The sequence below is a fragment of the Corapipo altera genome, unplaced genomic scaffold, assembly GCF_003945725.1.
Source record: "Corapipo altera isolate COAL_440 unplaced genomic scaffold, ASM394572v1 71, whole genome shotgun sequence".
Lineage (NCBI taxonomy): Eukaryota > Metazoa > Chordata > Aves > Passeriformes > Pipridae > Corapipo > Corapipo altera.
This window is the reverse complement of record NW_020884916.1, coordinates 513,168-530,231: the sequence shown is the minus strand read 5'-3', so window position 1 is coordinate 530,231 and position 17,064 is coordinate 513,168. Positions and strand designations below refer to the sequence as shown.

The window sequence follows — 17,064 nt, the reverse complement described above, 5'->3', positions numbered from 1 at the left end:
AGCAACCCCAAGTTGTGCTGGCAGTGCCTGCGTTACCCGTGATCTGCGCGACCCCAGCACTGCCGTGGTCACCTTCCTCCTTGTGCACCATGAAGAGATGGACTTTTAAATCTCTCTTTTGCTCACTGTGCAGTGTTTGCTCAGTGCCGTGGTGGGATGTGGTGGCAGCTGTTGGTACCTCTGAGGCAGCGTTCCAGGGGCCGGTGCTCAGCTGAGCTGTGCCGGGGTGGGATGCTCCGTGTGTCCCTGGGTCCTGCTCCAGGAAGTGCCACAGCTGGGAGTGGACTTTGAGTGTGAGGCATCCGTGTGCAGGAGCCCTCCTCCAAACAGGAGCTGACGTGGAGCCCAGCGGGGCTGTGTGTGAGCTGTGGAACCCACTCGGGTGGACACAAGTTGTGACAGCCCTGGAAGGTGGGAAGCTTCGTCCTGAGGGTTTTTCCCAGGTTTGTAACACAGGTGTCTCAGGTGGGTTTGAACCCTGCATGCTTTGCATATGCTTAAATGTGAAAGCACATTTTCCCTCTGCTTGTTTTAAAGTGTTCCTCATTCCAGACAGGAATCTGTTTCCATCTTCAGATGAGATTCATCCTGGGAAGATTGTGGTGAGTGTGTCCCAGTGCTGGGCATCACATCCATCAGAAAGGCTGGTTCCCAAATCTTAGTGTTTTCCATTTTTATTTTTGGTAGCTAGAGCAAGCTGAGCCTCAGCAGGAGCCAAGAGCAGTGTGTGGTAGATGTTCATCCTTAGACCTCCTCTGGACAGGCATTGGGGTGCGGTTGTGTTTCTCCGTGCAGTATTTAGTTGTTCAAGGCCTCGTTTCGGGCAGGTACATCAAAAACTCTGGTCCAAAAGGCTTCCCTGGGATAGGCTGTTGTGCTGGAGCTCTAAAGCATGAGAGGATGAAACATCAGAGTGTAATGGGGCTGATGGACACAAAAGAGCATTTTTATTTGGTATCTCATCAGTTCTTCGTAAGTGTTGCAGTGTCTGTACATCGATTGGAGATTTAGCCCTACCACCCTCATTATCCCTAGTTTAAGATGGAAAATACTTTTTTGCAAGTGTGAAGACTAAAGGCTTTTGAGTTAATTAAATCTATGAAGAAATGAGCCGTGAGCTGAGCATTGTAGTCAACCCTTTGCAACCTGAGCCTGGACACCGCAGTGCTGGCCGCTTGCTGTCAGCGTGCCAATACCTGCCAGCATTCAGGTAGCATCAGAGCCCTCTAAAATGGAGATTTCAAGCAGCTTGCAGGAGGCTGTACATGTAAACCCAAGCCAGAAATAGCTGCTCTGACAAAGACTGACAGGTACATGCCATTCTCTTCATCTGGCACATGCTGTCGGTGGTGCCGCTATGGGAGCTGGCAGCAGCCTTGCAGTGGTGGGTGGCAAACAAAGGCTGCTCTCAGAAATATTTTCCAGACAAAGTTAGGATTAAAAGCACAGAGCTGATATAAAATACAGGTGATAACGATATGGATGAAGGGAGTTGCTGGCAACACACAACTAAACCGAAATCTGTAAAATGAGGCTTTTTCTCTTGTTGTACTGAGTTTTCCAGCATTGCTTTCATGCAGGGTGGATTGTCTGTGATCTGCTCTGCCTCCTGCTATTGATACAGCAACTGAGATCGATAATTCGTGGACATACAGAACAACATTAGCTCTGGAGATGAGGTCCCTCAATGACTTGGGGAAGATGCTGATGTTGCTGGTTGGTCTCAGCCCGAGCGTGGTCGTTGCGTGCTCACCTCTGCCCGCAGTCCTTGACTCATCTTTGAGTCACCTCCAGAAGACCGAGGGTGGAAAGAATTGCAGTTATCTGCCAGATCCCCTTCGAGAGCTCCCACAACTTAATGCAAATGTGGCTGTTCCCCTCCCACGGCCACTTACGTGCTGCCTTGGGCTGTAATTGCGTCGTTCGTCAACACTCCAATGGTGTTGGTCCTGATGGCTCAGCAGAACCCACTCACCGCCTTCCTCCGCCAGCAGAACTGAGGGAAGGCTGCTACTAGCTTCCCATTTTTGGTTATGGGAGGAATACGAGGTATTTTTACAGAATCTGCTTGTTGGCAGAACCTGTGGGGGACTGGCATGGTCTTCCCTTTGCTCTCTCTTACACATGTGAGATGAAGAGCTGGAGCTTTGCTTGGAGTGCTCCCCCGCTGTCCAAACAGGCCTGCACCGACCTGGGATCAAAAGCTTTCCAGGGAACAGTGACAATTCTCATGCCTTGGGAGCACATTTTGGTCATCTCCAGGCTGAAGGTTGGTTTCTAGGAAAGTGTGAGCCCTTTCTTAAGCTGGTCTGTCGGGCGGGAGGAATTGCCAGGCAGGCTGGAGATGCGGGAGCGTTTCTGGCCAAAATGAAGTTGGGCAGCGATGGGTGTGGGTGGAATCCCATGCTGACATTTCAGATACCTTCAGCTGAAATCAGAGATAATTGCAGAGCAGCCGTGGTAAATGTCGTGTGTTCTGCTCCTGTAAGAGCTGAAGCCTCGCAAGCGAGTGGGCAAAGAGCGCGCGAGCATCGAACATCCTTATGAGTAAGTAAAGGAGCTGAAGATCAACCTCCCTTTCTTATTGCCAACTTCTGTAGCTGCCAAAATGTAACGATTGTGTTAAATAACATGGCTTTCCAAGCAAATCCTGTTAAACCTCTTTGTGGGTGTACTGTGTTATAGGAGGTGAGGCCTCTGTTCCTTTGCCTCCTTGGGTGAGAGCATAGGTCAGCACCCTCAGTCCTAATGTGTTTGACAGTCTGGAGTAGCTAAAAATGACAGGGACTTATTTCCTCTGAGGGCTCCACGAGTAGCCCTGTCCTTCAGGTTGTATTTAGCTCTGATTCCACGTGTTTTCCTGCTTTATTCCGGTTTTGATTTGAATTTTTGGAGATGTTGAGAAACTGAAAGGTTTCAAGATGACGGGTCATGTTCTTGTTGTCAGGTTTCCTTGCTTTGTATTGTCTTCATATACACCAGGTACCCTTAAAAATTCCCATTCTGGGAGGCCAGTGTCTTCCTGATGACGTGTTTGCAAAGTTGAGGATTGGATTGGCTTCCAGCATTCCTGTGGTTACAGGCAGCATTTTTCATTGAAGTTTTGCTTTTCCTGTTTGCCCGTTGCGTGGGCTCCACACCCTCAGCAGGGCCAAAACCAGAATGGCTTTAGCAGCTTTCGGGAACTGCTGGGAAAACCTGTTAGGATGGTACAAAGCCTGTGTCTAATTTATGCAAAATAAGGGAGGGTAACGCATGAGAGACAGAAATCGGCTGTTCTCTTTGTAAGTGAAAGGTCACGTTACCGAGCACGGCAGGGTGGATTTGTGAAAAATGAGCTCCTGTTTGCGAGGAATTAGAATGAGTCGCTGATTTTTTATTTTTTTCCCACTTGTGACCTTTAAAGATGCTGCTCGTAGATTGATAAGCAGGCTGATGCTTTTAGCAACCCGATCCTCCATTTCCCTCTCGCAGAAGGACGATCTGTCAAACGCCAGGGGTGTCACTCACAGAAAATGTTTCTCTCCATAACCCCCTCGGGGGGGAAGGAGGGTTGTGATGGTGGGACCTGAGCTGACAAACAAGGAAAATTCAGCTTTGTCTCCAGTGAGTAAAGGGGTGAATCTCCCGTGGTCTGGAGCCTCTGGCCTCCTTTACCCTGGCAATTCTACTTTCTCCTTGTCCCTTGTCCTTGGCAGGGTTGCAGTGCTCCTGCCCAGTGGGGCAGTAGGGATGGCTCAGGGAGATTGGCTTCACCCCCTAAGCCAGGAGAGCTCCTTTCCCTCCCATGCTGCTGAGGAGGTGCATTTTGGGGCCAGAAAGCAGTGGCTTGGAGAGCCCGTGACTGTTGCAGGTGCCACGTGGTGTCTGTGACACATTGGCATGTCTTATGTGGGCTGTGTTAGGTGACAGAAATAATGGCAGCAGAAGATGTGCTGAACTCAGAAAAAATCTTTTTCTTAGTGGTGGACAGCAGTTCCATCTCTCCAGGTGTGCCAAAGCATCCTGGGGATGCAGTGGAAGCTCCTGGTGCTGCCTGGCTCCGTTGATGACACAGAGTGCTGGCTTTCTGAGCTTGGCAGTCTCACTGAGAGGCTTCACTGTGTTTATTTGCTGTTCCTAGAGTGCTTCTGGCACTGAAGCACTGCGGCTGTAGACACCCTGGCTATTGCAGTTCCTGTAGCAGCACTCCCCTGCGTTCTGCCAGAGAACATCACACAGCCCCTGTTCGGTTGCCCTGGGTGGTCAGGCTGGAGTAGGATTCTTACAGGGTGACAACTTGCTGCAGGAAAATCACTGCTTTTGTGGTGATGTCACCTCTCATTGCCCTTGGTCATCCCTTCCAGTTCAGGCAGGAGCTGGAAGACATGGCTTTGGTCCAAATCATGCTCTAAGTGCTCTAAGCCACGTGAGAAATGTTAACATGGATAATTCCACCGTGTCATTTGGTTGCCCGTTACTGGGGGGTGTCAGTGCATGAGTAATTCTCTCACTGCAGTTCTGAAGCCATTTTCTGACCTGTTTTTCTGTTCTGAGAAGGTTGTTGTTACTTGCCTCCGTGATGCCAAAGAGCTCATGCATAATGTGGTTTTCCTCCCTGTAACATGTAGTTGGTCTCCTGTGATGAAGAGCTGATGGGCTGCCCCCATGGCCCTGACCCCCACGAGGGAGGAGCCATCCACGCTGCCCAAACTGTCATGAGTTTGGCACATCTGGGCACTGCAGTGGCAGTAGTGACATTTATTGACTCTGTCCTGTTTTAAGATGCTGCTCCTGTGGACAGGAGATTCCTTTGTGGTTTCGCTTGGGCAAAACTTAAACGTGAGTGCTGAGTTTCTCTCTAGGCCGGTGTGGGGTGTGAAGGGTGCTGCTGAGAGCACCTCTGGGGTGTGAAGGGTGCTGCCCAGAGCCGAGGGGAGCTGGCCCAGGGCAGCGGTGACAGTGGCTGTTCCACAGTGTCCCTTTGTGAGCCCTTACATAAGCACAAAGCCGGGGCAGCGCGATGGAAACCTCGGCAGGCCGGCCAAGTTCCCTGGTTCGGAGCCAGACATCTGGGATTGGGGTTTTCATGGCATTCTTCAGTAGCATGAGGAGCCTCATAAAGCAGCTTCTCTGGGGTATTGTGCCGAGAGCCGCATTCCCAAGCAATTACAGCCGGGGCTGCAGCAGTAATGAGCCCTCGCTTTGGGAAGGGATGGGAAGACAAAAGGGAAACATTCAATGGAAGCTGCGAAGCCTTTGAACGTGAATAGCTGTGGGCTCGTTAATTGGGATCACCATTGGGAACATTCCCTCCGGCTCTGGCTGTGACCAGGCTCCGGCCTGGCCGGGGGGAGCAGGGTGGCAGCAAGGGAAGAGGGCTGAGAAGCTGTGGTTCTTTGGGGTTTTGCCATTAATGATTTCTGGCAATGGGGTCAAGGCACAATTGGGTCTTTTTTAGACCAGAATAGTGCTGCAAGTGGTTTTCTCTGTTGAGCGAGGCTTGTCATAGCAAAATGATCACCCACCACCACCATCCTCCTTAGCTGTGGGTGGCAGGAGATGGAGGAGCTGCTCTGGCCAAGCTTGTTGTTCCTGAAGGTGCCTGCCCCAGTGGGTGTTTGGGAAGCAGCAGTGGGATAGCAGGTGTGGGCTGGGTGCTGGGGACAGGAGCCGTGTCACGTAGGCGGGTGGCCCATCCTCGTGGCTGAGATCCCATTCAGTGATGACCCAGCAGCAGCTCTGCACCCTGCCAGGGAGCACTGGGACACTGGGTGAATGTGGCTTGGCTTTGGGAACTGCTCAGGGGTGGAGTCCAGTCCTGACACACCAAAACCTTGTTTTGAGTCAACTGGGACCGACTGGAAAATCTGCATCTCAGAGTGGTGCAGAGCTTTGCAGATGGGTGGGGTGGTGGTTCTTGAATTCAGAGTCCCAGTCACCAATAATCCCAAGCCCAAGTGCAGAGCTGATGTGAGCCTGTGGCCAGTGGGATAGCAGGAAAATTCCAGATAAGAAAACAGCCTGACATGTAGATTTCGTAAACGACCCAGCCCTGTTCTGTACACACACCAGGATTTATTTACAAACCTGGAATTTCTACTGGTGTATTTCAAAGCTTCCCTATTCTGAATGTTTCCTTTAGAGCTTGGTAGGTTCCAAACAAGAAGCAAAGTTTGAATAAGAATCCCTTTGGCTTCTGCAGTGAGTTACTGCCGGGTCTGCTCAGAGAAGGGCCGTTTGTGTCTGTGCAGGTAACCTGCCTGTCAGAGAACATTTTGCTGATGTTTGCTTAGAAAACAGACCAGAACCCCTATGAGCCAGTGTGAAATACTCGTCCCTGGGCTTTTGAGTAAGACAACAGGTACAATGTGAATTGTGGCTCAGTCTGAGGCATGGCACCGGTGACAGTGCCCTTAAAGCTGTGCATCCTCATGGCTCTGCAGGGCTCTGCCAGTTCGGAATAAATGAATACAAACACACAGTTTCCCAGGGAAAACATCTGGTGCGAGGTTCAGGGGATCAGTGCTTCCCATCCTGCATGCAGGTGATCCCAAACATCCCAGCTGCCAGTGCCAGGACAGATCCCTGGGCTCGTTGGCACCAGAGGAGCCGCACGTGGTTCAACTCTGTCGTGCGGTTCACAGCAGCCCCCGGCTGAGAGTGACAAGTTTAATTCCTTGTGTTGCATTTTGTATGGAAAGGAAGAGTACAGCAGATGAATTTCCTTCTCTTCTGATTCCCTTCCCCCCCCCCCCGTTTGATTGCACTATTGTTTCTTTGGGCACATTAAAGTAGAATTTGACTGGAGTCGTTATCCGCTGTCCCCGTGCTGCCTTCGTGTTAATCCACTTGCAGAATCCTCTGCTTTGTGCAGCGACATTTGCTAATGAGCAGAATGTAATTCGGTTTTTTGGGGAAATTATACGAAACAGCATTCCCATAAAACCTTTGGATTCACGATGGCTTGTTTTGTTCTCATAACCAGCCCAAACTCCAAAGCCGTTCATCACCCTGCACGAGCTGTGTGCGGCTGCCTCGGGGCATCCAAGAGGAGGATTCAGCCCCAGTTGGAGAAGAGCCCTTCTCCACAATCCATTTCCATGCACGCTGCTTAGATCCCTGTGTTCAGGGGGTGAGGGCAGGACAAGCTCCTCCTGAATTAAGTACAGGCAGTAGGAAAAGAAAATTTTGCTGGTTGAAGTCACCTGCCTTGTTGTGGGTGTCGAGCACACGGTGTCTGTGTCAAAGCATTTTTCCACAAAAGGGAGTGTTTTACCTCGTCAGCTGGGCTTAATACATTCCATTCACAGGATGGTTATTCCAGGGTAATGATTCCAAGCTGCAGCCCGAGGTGAGCTGAGGGAGGAGTGCTGCCTGCAGGGTGGATGCTCCAGCTCAGGTCTGGGCCAGTTGTTCATGTAACTTCAGAGGCAGAACCCGGTGAGCACCTGACAGGGATCCAGTGATGGATGGCACCTGCACTCCAGCGTGGCTCCTCCAGCAAACAGCTGACCTGCCTGCCTGCAAACCCTTCAGTAACACACAGCCCTGGCAGGTTTAGCTGAAAAAACAATCCCCGACCCAAAAACACCTTCCACACGGGCTCTGCCCAAGTGGCTCCTCAGTAAAAGCCTTTTTAACATTTATAAACTGCTTTAAAAAAGCCAGACTGAGCCAGGCTGTCATTTCAGTGACTTGCTAGAAAAATACCTGCAAGGAATTGTCCTTCATTTGTAGCTCCAAAACGTGGTGTGTCATCCAGTTTGGTGAGAGAAGTGTTACTGGAAGGTTGGGGTTGCTGGGACTTAAGGGGTTGTTCTGGACAGACCATGCTCTGTATAGGTTTTATAAGGTGGTTTTAAATACAAATGATTAAGGGGAGGATTTCTCTTGCTCTCGGGTGCACATGCAGCTCCCGATTAAAAGTCAACTGCTGAAAACTTAAATTTTCACAACTGCACTGCAGAGCTATTTATTGTGGAACATTTCCATTGAAAATGAGCCTTGTTTTAAATATCCTACCCTTGATGTGCTGAGTGCGAGGGGGCCAGGCTTACAGTTTGTGAAAACTTGGCAAAAACAAGCAGATCTCTTCAAACTGTTGGGGTTTGAGAAGAGAACTGTGAAGAATGTGTCTAATTGAAACTGTTCTTTCAAGAAATGCTAAGCAAATGTCTGGTAGATTTTCAGCTGCTGTTGGCAACATCTGTAAAAGGTCTCGAGTCTCCTGTGACATGGCAGCAGGAGGGTTGGAGCCTGCCTGGCTTTGATGGTTGGAGTGTATTTTTATTTGAAATACACCTACTGTATTTACAAATAGAAGGAAGGGAGGTTGGTTGTGTCCTCTGAACGGCTGCTACACCTGGTTCCCCCTGCAGCCATGCTCAGTGCCAGCTTTGTGCTGGGTGACTGAACACCTCGTTTTGGGGAGTCACCAGCCCTGTGCTGCCCAGCTGCTCCCTCGTGGGCATCAGAAAGAACTTGGGTACTTGTGTTGCCCAGGCTTGTGCCAGGGAGGACAGGGAAGAGCAGTGGTGAGGGGAGAGCAGGACGTGGGTTGGAAAGCCAGTGTTGGGATGTGAGTGGCAAGGGAGCAGTGACCCCCCAGCCCAGCATGTCTCCCATGTGCCCACACTGGGGTCCTCAGAATATCCTGGAGAGCTGCTCTGCACTCTGTGGGCAGCACTGAGGGGGTGTTGGCAGCTTGGCATGTCAAGCAACTTTGTCACCAGTCTTTGCCATCATCTAATCCTGGCTAAAAGCTGCAAACCCTCCGTGGGGCCGGGCAGGTGAGAGGCTGCAGGGGTTTGAGGTGGTTTGTAACCCCAGGCACATCAGGAATGGGAGCCTTTATTTAATTCTAATAATGGCAAAGATAATGTTGGCTTTGTGATAGTCCTGGGCACAGCTGTTCCACAATATCCACGGCGGCACACGCTGTGAATGGTTAGCAAGGTATCGAGCCCCCAGGATGTTTTCCTTGCTTTTCAGTGCCTGGATGGATTGCATTGGTTTATTGGAAGAGTGCTGACTTTCTGCTTGCAGTAATTAATTCTCTTTTCCGGGCTGGGGGAAGGTTGGTTATAATTTCCTGCATTCTTTTATCATAAGGCCAAAGGAGAAGCTCAGAATAGAGAGCAGAGAGGAGCGCTGCATACATGCATTTTAAATTTAGTTTCAAGCAGTTAAGAAGATGGATTTTTGGTGGAGTGGCCTCTCTGTATTTGCAGTTTTCAAACAAGGTGACTCAGAGGATGGGTGCTGGATGTAGTGTCCAATTCCAAAATCCCTGGCTGTGCTGCTCACTGGCTCACCTGTAAATCCCTACCCCCTTCCCCTTAAGGGCACTGCAGTGGGCTGGAGAGCAGGAGTTTCCATGCTGATAGTTCTGACACTCCAGGTGGGCAGGAGCTGAGTTGTTGGGAGGAGTACAAGTGCGTATGGACCAAAATCCATTTGTGTCTGACCTTGGAAATGTGGCAGGTGAGCAGCACAAAGCACGTCCTCCTGCTCCCCCCCTGGCCTGTGCAGAGCAGGACATCCCTGTGTGGATTACCAGTGAGGGCTTCCCATGGGTGTGTGAGAACATAAGAGATGGAAAATACTTGCTTGAGAACCAGAAAGGCAAAAAAAAAGGGGGAGGGGGAAGAATGAGTTGCTTGAGTGTTTTCACTGATTATGGGGGGTTTTCCCAAAGATGGCAAGCACTGCATGGCTCTGTCACGTCTTGATACCACCTTTGCTTTGTGGCCCTTGCTGTCCCCAGCCTGTGTCCCATTGCAGTGGTTGTCTGCAGACAGGCAGTGTGGGCAAACCTGTAAGCCAGGGGCTGGGGCAGGAAGTGCTCAAGTTCTGGCCCAGCCCTGACTGGAGCACGTGTGTGTGGTTTCCAGGGAGGGCTGAGGACACTTTCCCGTGGCTGCTCTCTGGGTCCCAGCAGCATCGTGGCAGCCCCGTGCTGGGAACAGCCTCAGACTGGTCCAGAAGGGTCCAGGTGTGGGTGTTTGGGGCATTGCTGGGTGTCTGCAGCCCTTCCCTTCTCCCCTCTCCGGGTGCAGCCATGGGCTCCCCAAAGCCCTGTGCTCCTGTTGCCTTGCCAACACGGAGGAAGGAGATGTCGAGCAGAGAGCGGCTGCTGCTGCGGCAGAGCCGTGATGCCGAGGGCTTGGGGTGCTGGGGAGAGCAGGAGGAGGAGAGACACTCATCACCCAAAAACCCCTCTGCACCAAAAACCCCTCTGCACCACAGCAGGGAAGGAGAACAGATAACACTTGCGGAGTCATTCGACGTTCGCTCCTTGCTGCTTCTGAGATTGTACAACAGCATAATTTTTTAATGATGGGTAATGATGAAACATCAATTTCGAATCTGTTTTTCTGCCTTGTGCCTGAAGCTGCAGCGTCAGACACTCTCAGTGTTCACAGGCAACCGGGTGCCTGGATCCCTATTGATGGAGCCGGTGCCTGCTGGCGTTTGCCGTGTGGATATCAAGGAGGAGCAGTAAATTGAAAATTGCTTCTAATGGGCTCGGTTTGACTGTTTTAATGCTTCTCGTGAGAAAACAAGAAATGTTGAGATTTTAAAGCAGCAGTGGTGCCTGGTGATGCACGGGGCTGGTGTTTGTCTTTCTTTACAGTTCACGTCCCTTTGGCGGTAGCTCAGAGGCACCTCACCTGAAAGCAGGAATGAAGTGCTGTTTGTCAGCCTTCCCACCTGCAGGAGCACTGTGGTGCAGTGGCTGTGGGCATGGGTGTGAATCCACTGGGCAGCCCAGTCCCCGTGGGGCTGTGGCAGGGCCACTGTCTGTGGGGAGGAGCAGGAGCACAGTCCTGTCCCCACTGTAACACCCCTCGGCCCCAGACTTTGCTGTCACCTCGTGCTCCATGTTGGCAGGTGGGGTTGTGGAGCTTGAGCAGGTGCAAGGCAGAAGGTGCTGGAACAACCCAGGGTTCTCATGAGCAGGATGCATCACTCCTGCTGACACTCCCTGAGCCCAGAGCATCCTCCTGCCTCTCTTTGTGTGCCAGCTGGGCAGGGGAGCACCCGGCACAAAGTGCCCGTGGGGCTGTTGGTGGGACCCCCACAGGGCTCTGCCTGAGGCTGCTCGTCCTGCCCCTGCCCTTGGGGCTCTCCGGGAGCCCCTTCCTGAGTGATGGTCACACACCACCCATCCTGCCACAAACAGGGACGTGGCAAAAAAATAATGTTTCAGCAAAAAGGTGAAAATATGGAATGGGAAGGCTATTCTTGCTGCAGTTCTGCCTCAGAGCAGCTGCTTCAAAGGCAGCAGTGGATGGAAGTCACTCGCTGGAGCTGTCTCATTCTTTTCTTGAGGCAATGTTTTGATAAATGTTGATGAGTTTCACTGTAAAACTAAATGGCATTTATAGCACGATGTATGCTTTACCCACTGCTTAATTATACCTAATGGTGTTGGATGGAAAAGGCATTTACCATTTTACTTTTGTTTAAAATGACAATCTAAACCTCAAGGCCTGTGGGGTTTTGTACAACGATGACGATTTAATTAAAAACTAAATACAATCTAATTTTAAAAGGCAATTGCAACTTTAAGAAATAAGTGATAAAATTTACAAAGAGCTTGCTGAGAGAAAAGTGCTGTGCTCGTTGTGCCTGCCTTGGGATGGGGTGGGCATCTGAGGGGGTTTGGGTGCAGATTTGAGGAAGGCTGGGTGAGGACCACATCCAAAGTTGTTTTCTCTCTCATCATGACTGTGTTTTTTGGAAGTGTACCTCACGGTCGTGTTGCTGCACCTGCAGAGGCAGTGAGTGGGACTGGGCTCACAGTTTGTAAACCCAAGGGTTTATTTTCGTGTGCAGAACACGGTTTCTCTTCCCTTCCTCTCAGCTCTGCCTTTGTCCTGGCAGCCAGCAAAGAGAACAGAGTCTCTATTGAAAACAAGGCGTGAGGAGTGAGTGTGGATCAGGCAAGCTGCATCTTTAAAAATAAACACTGGAGCAGAGCTTTGTGCCTTCCACTCGGCTGGCAGAGCACTGACAGCAGGCAGGAATGTGTTCAGGAGCATCTGCCCTTTCTCTTCTTTTCATGGGTTTAGTCAAAGCAAATCCCATAGATGAAGGGGAAAAAAACCTACCAAAATGAATTTTATTTCCCCCAGCCTGGATGAGCCACCGGGCGGAGGCTGAAGGGGGATGTGCAGGAACTGCAGTGAGGAGATTAATGTTTAAAGACGTTAGTGCTGGTCCTACACTAACATTTATAAATCCGAGGGGTGGCAGATTGAGGGCTGATTCCACATTTTTTCTTCCTCCTCTGTAAAATAATAAATATGGTAAAATAGCTCTCAGAGCTGCCTTTATCGCGGGGATGAATCAGGACAGTTGGTGTTGCAAGAGACTTAAAACTTACAAATATGTTGCCCTTTAGGCGAGCATTCATCATCGTGTCTGATCTGGGATCTAGACTAAAGACTTCTGTTATACCTTTTTATCCTTCCTGGGAAGTAGAAATTGGAAGGAGTCCTGGCTTTGATTGTAATGCTGCTGCTGAGATTTTTTTTTTGCCCTGTTTTTGGGGGCAGTGTCTGTCGCTGATGGGGGTCTGTTGTTCTTTGACAAAAGATTTTGTCTCTGATCTCTAAAACAAAAAAGGTGGTGGGGGGGGAATGCTTAAAAAAAGAAAGGGAAGGAAGAGACCCCTAAAGACAGTGCCCCTTCCTTATGGCACAGTGCCCATACAGGTGATGGGTTGGCAGTGAAGTGACCGTGGGTGCAGCGGGACCAAAATCCAGGACTGAGACATTCACATCCATGCTCCTGCCCAGAGAGGTGAAGAGTGGGCAGATAACACCTGTGAGCAAAGCCACTCACTCCAAAGGCTGGGATTTCGTGGGAGGTGAGATCAGCTTTCCTCCCCTGATGGCAAACTGGGAATTAACTTCAAAGGGCAAGACAGAAACTCAGCTAGATCCATAGAGGAGGATTTGTCTGTGCGTTCAGTTCGATGGGCCAGTAGCAGAGGGGTCACTCCAGTGTCCGAGCTCTTGGTCATTCCAGCTGGTAAATGTTCTGCCTCCTGCTTTTATGTAACAGTAAACTTTTGGGATAACAGTTGGACAGGTGTTTTAGGGAGGGCTCCTGTGTATAACATGGCAAGGATAGCACTGGGATTTAAGGCAGACTGTGTGCTGAACCATAGGATGGGAATAAGCAAGGATACCCCAAGGAAATACTGTATTCCAGTGTGCTATTTGTTGTCCTCTTGTGCTTCAGGACATTTTCTACAGGTGAGCCCATTTGTTATTAATTTTGTCATTTACTCCTTGCTTATTGCAGTGGTGAGCTAAAGATTTCAGACTTAAATATGCAGGTGGTGAAGGGAAGTCCTTTCTGTAGGGAAGAGACTGGGCTGGTGTTGATCAGAATTCATCGTGGGTGCTTTATGGAAATACAGATTTCTTGGGTTTAAAAAAGATTATTAAGCTGCACGTTGTGACAGATGCTACTGCCAGTAAAAAATAAAAAGGATGTGAAAAAATCTGCAAGAAAAATGGGTTACAGGTATGGATATAAGACATATCTGCTCATTAGAGTACAGTGAAACCCATCATCTGACTTGAAACAGGACTCCGTGTTGCTGGAAACCCTGTCGCTGTGGCTGATGGGAGTTCTGGGGGTGCACGTGGGACAGGTGCCATCAGATCCATCGAGTGTGTCCCACAGCAGCTGGCAATGGCAATGGCACTGTCCCAGAGCCCCCGGGGGGGAGCAGAGAGCCCCTGGAGGTGACAGTGTTTGGGGGGTGAGGGCAGGGGCTGGTGGGGTCCCTGGGAGGGCTCCTCACTGGTGATGCTGTGGGTGATGCTGTGGGACAATCCCCTGCCCTGTCCCCAGGTGAACCTGAGGGGAAGGTGGACAGGGAGCAGATGGGGAGCTCCCTCCCCAGCTCCGTGTGCCAGTTCAGGGTGTGAGCAGTGCCGTGCTCAGTGCGAGGCAGGTGGCTGCTGCTGGCCACTGCAGGGCAAAACGAGAGGTGACAGTGATGCTGACAAACCTGCAAACGTGTAAATTCTCTCCTCCCATGCTCAGGTTTTGGCAGGGGCTGCTGCAGCTTTACCCATGTGGCAGAGACAGAAAGGAGTGTGAGGCAGCAGGTGCTGTTAAACAGCATTGTTCTAGTCAGGGAAATGCACTGAACATGCTCACTGATGGTGAAAACCAAGTATTTCAGCAGTGCTCCCTCCTCTTACCTGCAGCCACCTGCTGTACATCAGGGTTCAGCTCCCCATGGAGCAGCTTATGACAGGGAGAAGAAATTCCACCTGTGTTTGAAACTCGGGATTAATCAAGGTCTCCTTCCCTGGATCTGGGCTGTGGGTGTCCTTGGTAGGAAGGTAGCTGGAAGATAAAATGCAGATAAGGAGTTCTGTATTAGGGCACCATTTATAATAAATGTGTGTTGATCCTAACTGTGTTATTTAAACACACTGAATGGAAGCAGTGGCCTGCTGGGACTGTCTCATGTTGTCAAACCTTCTCCCTTGCTGATGCTGCTTCTGAGCAGTGGTGGGGGCATGGCAGGGGTGGATTTTAGGTGGTGTCCTTGGCAGGCGATGGCTGGTAGTGATGGACAGGCATCAGGAGGAACATGAGGCGAAGGTCCCTGACTGTATTTCTTCTGAGGCCATGCACAGCTTTGCCCTTTCCTGCCTATTTGCTCTCTCCTCTGCACTCTTCTTGCTTCTGCCCCTTGATGTCCCCCAACAGCCCCCTCAGAGCCCACAGCATCCATCAGGTGCTGTCAGCAGCCTGCCCTTCTCAGATCCTCCCACAAAAACATCTTCTGTCTCCCTGCTGTGCAGCAGCTGAGGAGCTGCTCGTACCAGAGTCCTTGGGGGGACACCTGAGTAAACCCCTGACCTTCTGGGAGCAGGACAGTCTTTAGTATGTGACCTTTACTGTCTTGGCAATGGACCATCAACTTCCAGAAAGAAAGCAAAAGATCAACTGCTTCTCTTTCTTAAAACTCTTCTTCTGGAAAGTTGCTGAAACTGAGCATCCCTCTGTAGGTAGGTAGAGAGATTAACAAAATAAAGAACTGCTGTAGCAACATCTTTTATTTAAGAACTGTCCAGTGGGTTAAGAAATGAGCTCTAAATGACCCACACAGCTTTCCACACTGGCCATGTCAGCAAGACGTGTCTCTGTGCTTCTTAGACAACAGAAGCTCCACTGTGGTGAGTGCGACTCGTAGGATTCTTCCTCCAAATGATTCAGCCCCACTGGCTTGAAATACGGTTGTATCCTGAAAGGCTGAATTTCTGGCAATTGCGGTGATTTGCTTTTCATCACAGGATTTATTAGAAATGTGGGATAAAAACCTGAGATGTGCAGAGCAACAGACTCCTGCTGCCATGCCGCATTCCTCCTCACCGGGCTCCTGGTGCAGCGTTTGCCGTGTCCCCTCTGGTCGGTGACAGAGCAGATGGATATTGATCCCCGGTGTCCACCGACAGTAACCTTTGAAGGGACAGGCGATGTATGGCCGGGGAGTTTGATCTATCAATATCTGGGTAATAGAAAGACAAGGGTGACATCTAATCCCAGCACAGGTGACGGATCATAAATCTGCACGGACGCGACGACAGGAGTGCGAGGGGGGTTGAAGAAACCAGTTCAGGCTGAAAACCCTTTGCCCAGAGGTGCAGAGGTTTTCATGGCAGAAAAAAGCATCTTATTCCTAAGGCCAAAGAAATATTTTAATTCTGTCATAGCTCAGGATTTCTGTCCCTGTACCGTTTTGGTTTCAAACCAGTGGAAAGAATTCCCCGATGCCATTGCATCACACAGATATTCACTATGTTTAAAGTCAGTGCAGCCTCCAGTGTAATTTCAGAGCTATTGTCATCCTTTATTCTTACTCTTTAAGCCAGAAAAGCCATAAAGGTGGCAGCGGCATTTCTTTTCTCCACAAATTTAATATCTGTGCACAACTCGCTTGGATTTGCAATATATTTCTCTGAAGTGGCTGTTTCACAGCGTAAACTCGCTCCCCACAATAAGTAATTTTTAGCACCATCTTGCACATTCCCTCTGAATGCGGAGAGTAATTCAGGGGAAGTGTGACTGCGGCGGGTGCGAGCGGGGAGCGGAGCGGGCGCCGCGCAAAGGTGCCGAAAGCGTTCGCTCGCGAAAATATGTGCTGAGAAGGAGGGGAAATAGGTCCCTGTGATTGCTGGGGCTGAGCAAGGATCTCATCTCCCTGTGACAAGGAGATGAGATCCTGGCGCCGAGGACGCCGAGCAGCAGGAGCGGTTCTGTTCCTGCAAACAACGTCAGGGAGGCTCAACAAAATCAGGAGCAGGAACCCTGTGGTAGCTGGTCCTGTGCGTGGATCAGTGGTGGGATCTGCCTGGGTCTCATGGTTGCTTGTCCTTAAACATGTACACGTTGTTTGCCCTGGGTTTGGTGGTGAAGCCTGTGGGAAAAGCCACCCAGCGTGGCAGCCACGTGTGGGACGGGTGCAAGTGAGTGGGAAGTGTCTTCCACCGCCCCTGCTTGTGGGCACACGTGGCAAGGCCAGTGTCTGTCTTGGCTCTGCCGACACCTCTGATACCTTGTAGGTCACCAGGGAGTCGTGCCTCTGCTGGCAGTGCACTGCCTTGGCCATCAGCCATCTGTGTTTACAGATCCACCACAGTAATGTTTTGGGAATAGGTTCTGTGAATGATAATTCCTCCCACCCCTGCATTTCCCCCCCCTAAATAGGAACTGATGCTCTGAGCATCACCAGGTGATCCCAAACCTGGCAGCAGCAGAATCATCCAGCAGCAGTGCCCTTTCTCAAAGCAGTTCTTTTAAACCTGGTGCAGCAATAAAGAAATGATAACATGCATTAAATTTGAAAGTAAAAATCTGAATACCAGGTGAGTATTACCATTTCAATTTGCTGTAGTTGCTCCCAGAGAGAGACGTGGAGCTGCCATATCCCTTCCCTTCATGTCACTGAGCAGGCTCTGCCTGGTTTGGCTCAGCTGCACCTTCCTGGATAGAACCTGTTACTCTTGGTGTTCAGCAAAACTCCCCAGCCATGTGTTGCAG

General features: G+C 50.4%; 1 protein-coding gene across 3 annotated transcripts in view; it reads left to right on the top strand.

Annotated features, from left to right (window-relative positions):
- CADM1 (cell adhesion molecule 1) overlaps positions 1-17,064 on the top strand; it is a 136,657-nt gene that overhangs the window by 69,801 nt on the left and 49,792 nt on the right. For 2 of the 3 annotated variants that reach the window (XM_027655795.1, XM_027655794.1), the window contains exon 1: positions 15,134-15,200. The exons of the other annotated variant lie outside the window; for it this stretch is intronic. In XM_027655795.1, the coding sequence (XP_027511596.1) occupies positions 15,149-15,200 (52 nt within the window). In that variant the 5' untranslated portion in view covers positions 15,134-15,148. Of the gene's footprint in view, positions 1-15,133; positions 15,201-17,064 lie in introns of those variants that run through there. 3 annotated transcript variants of the gene reach the window in all.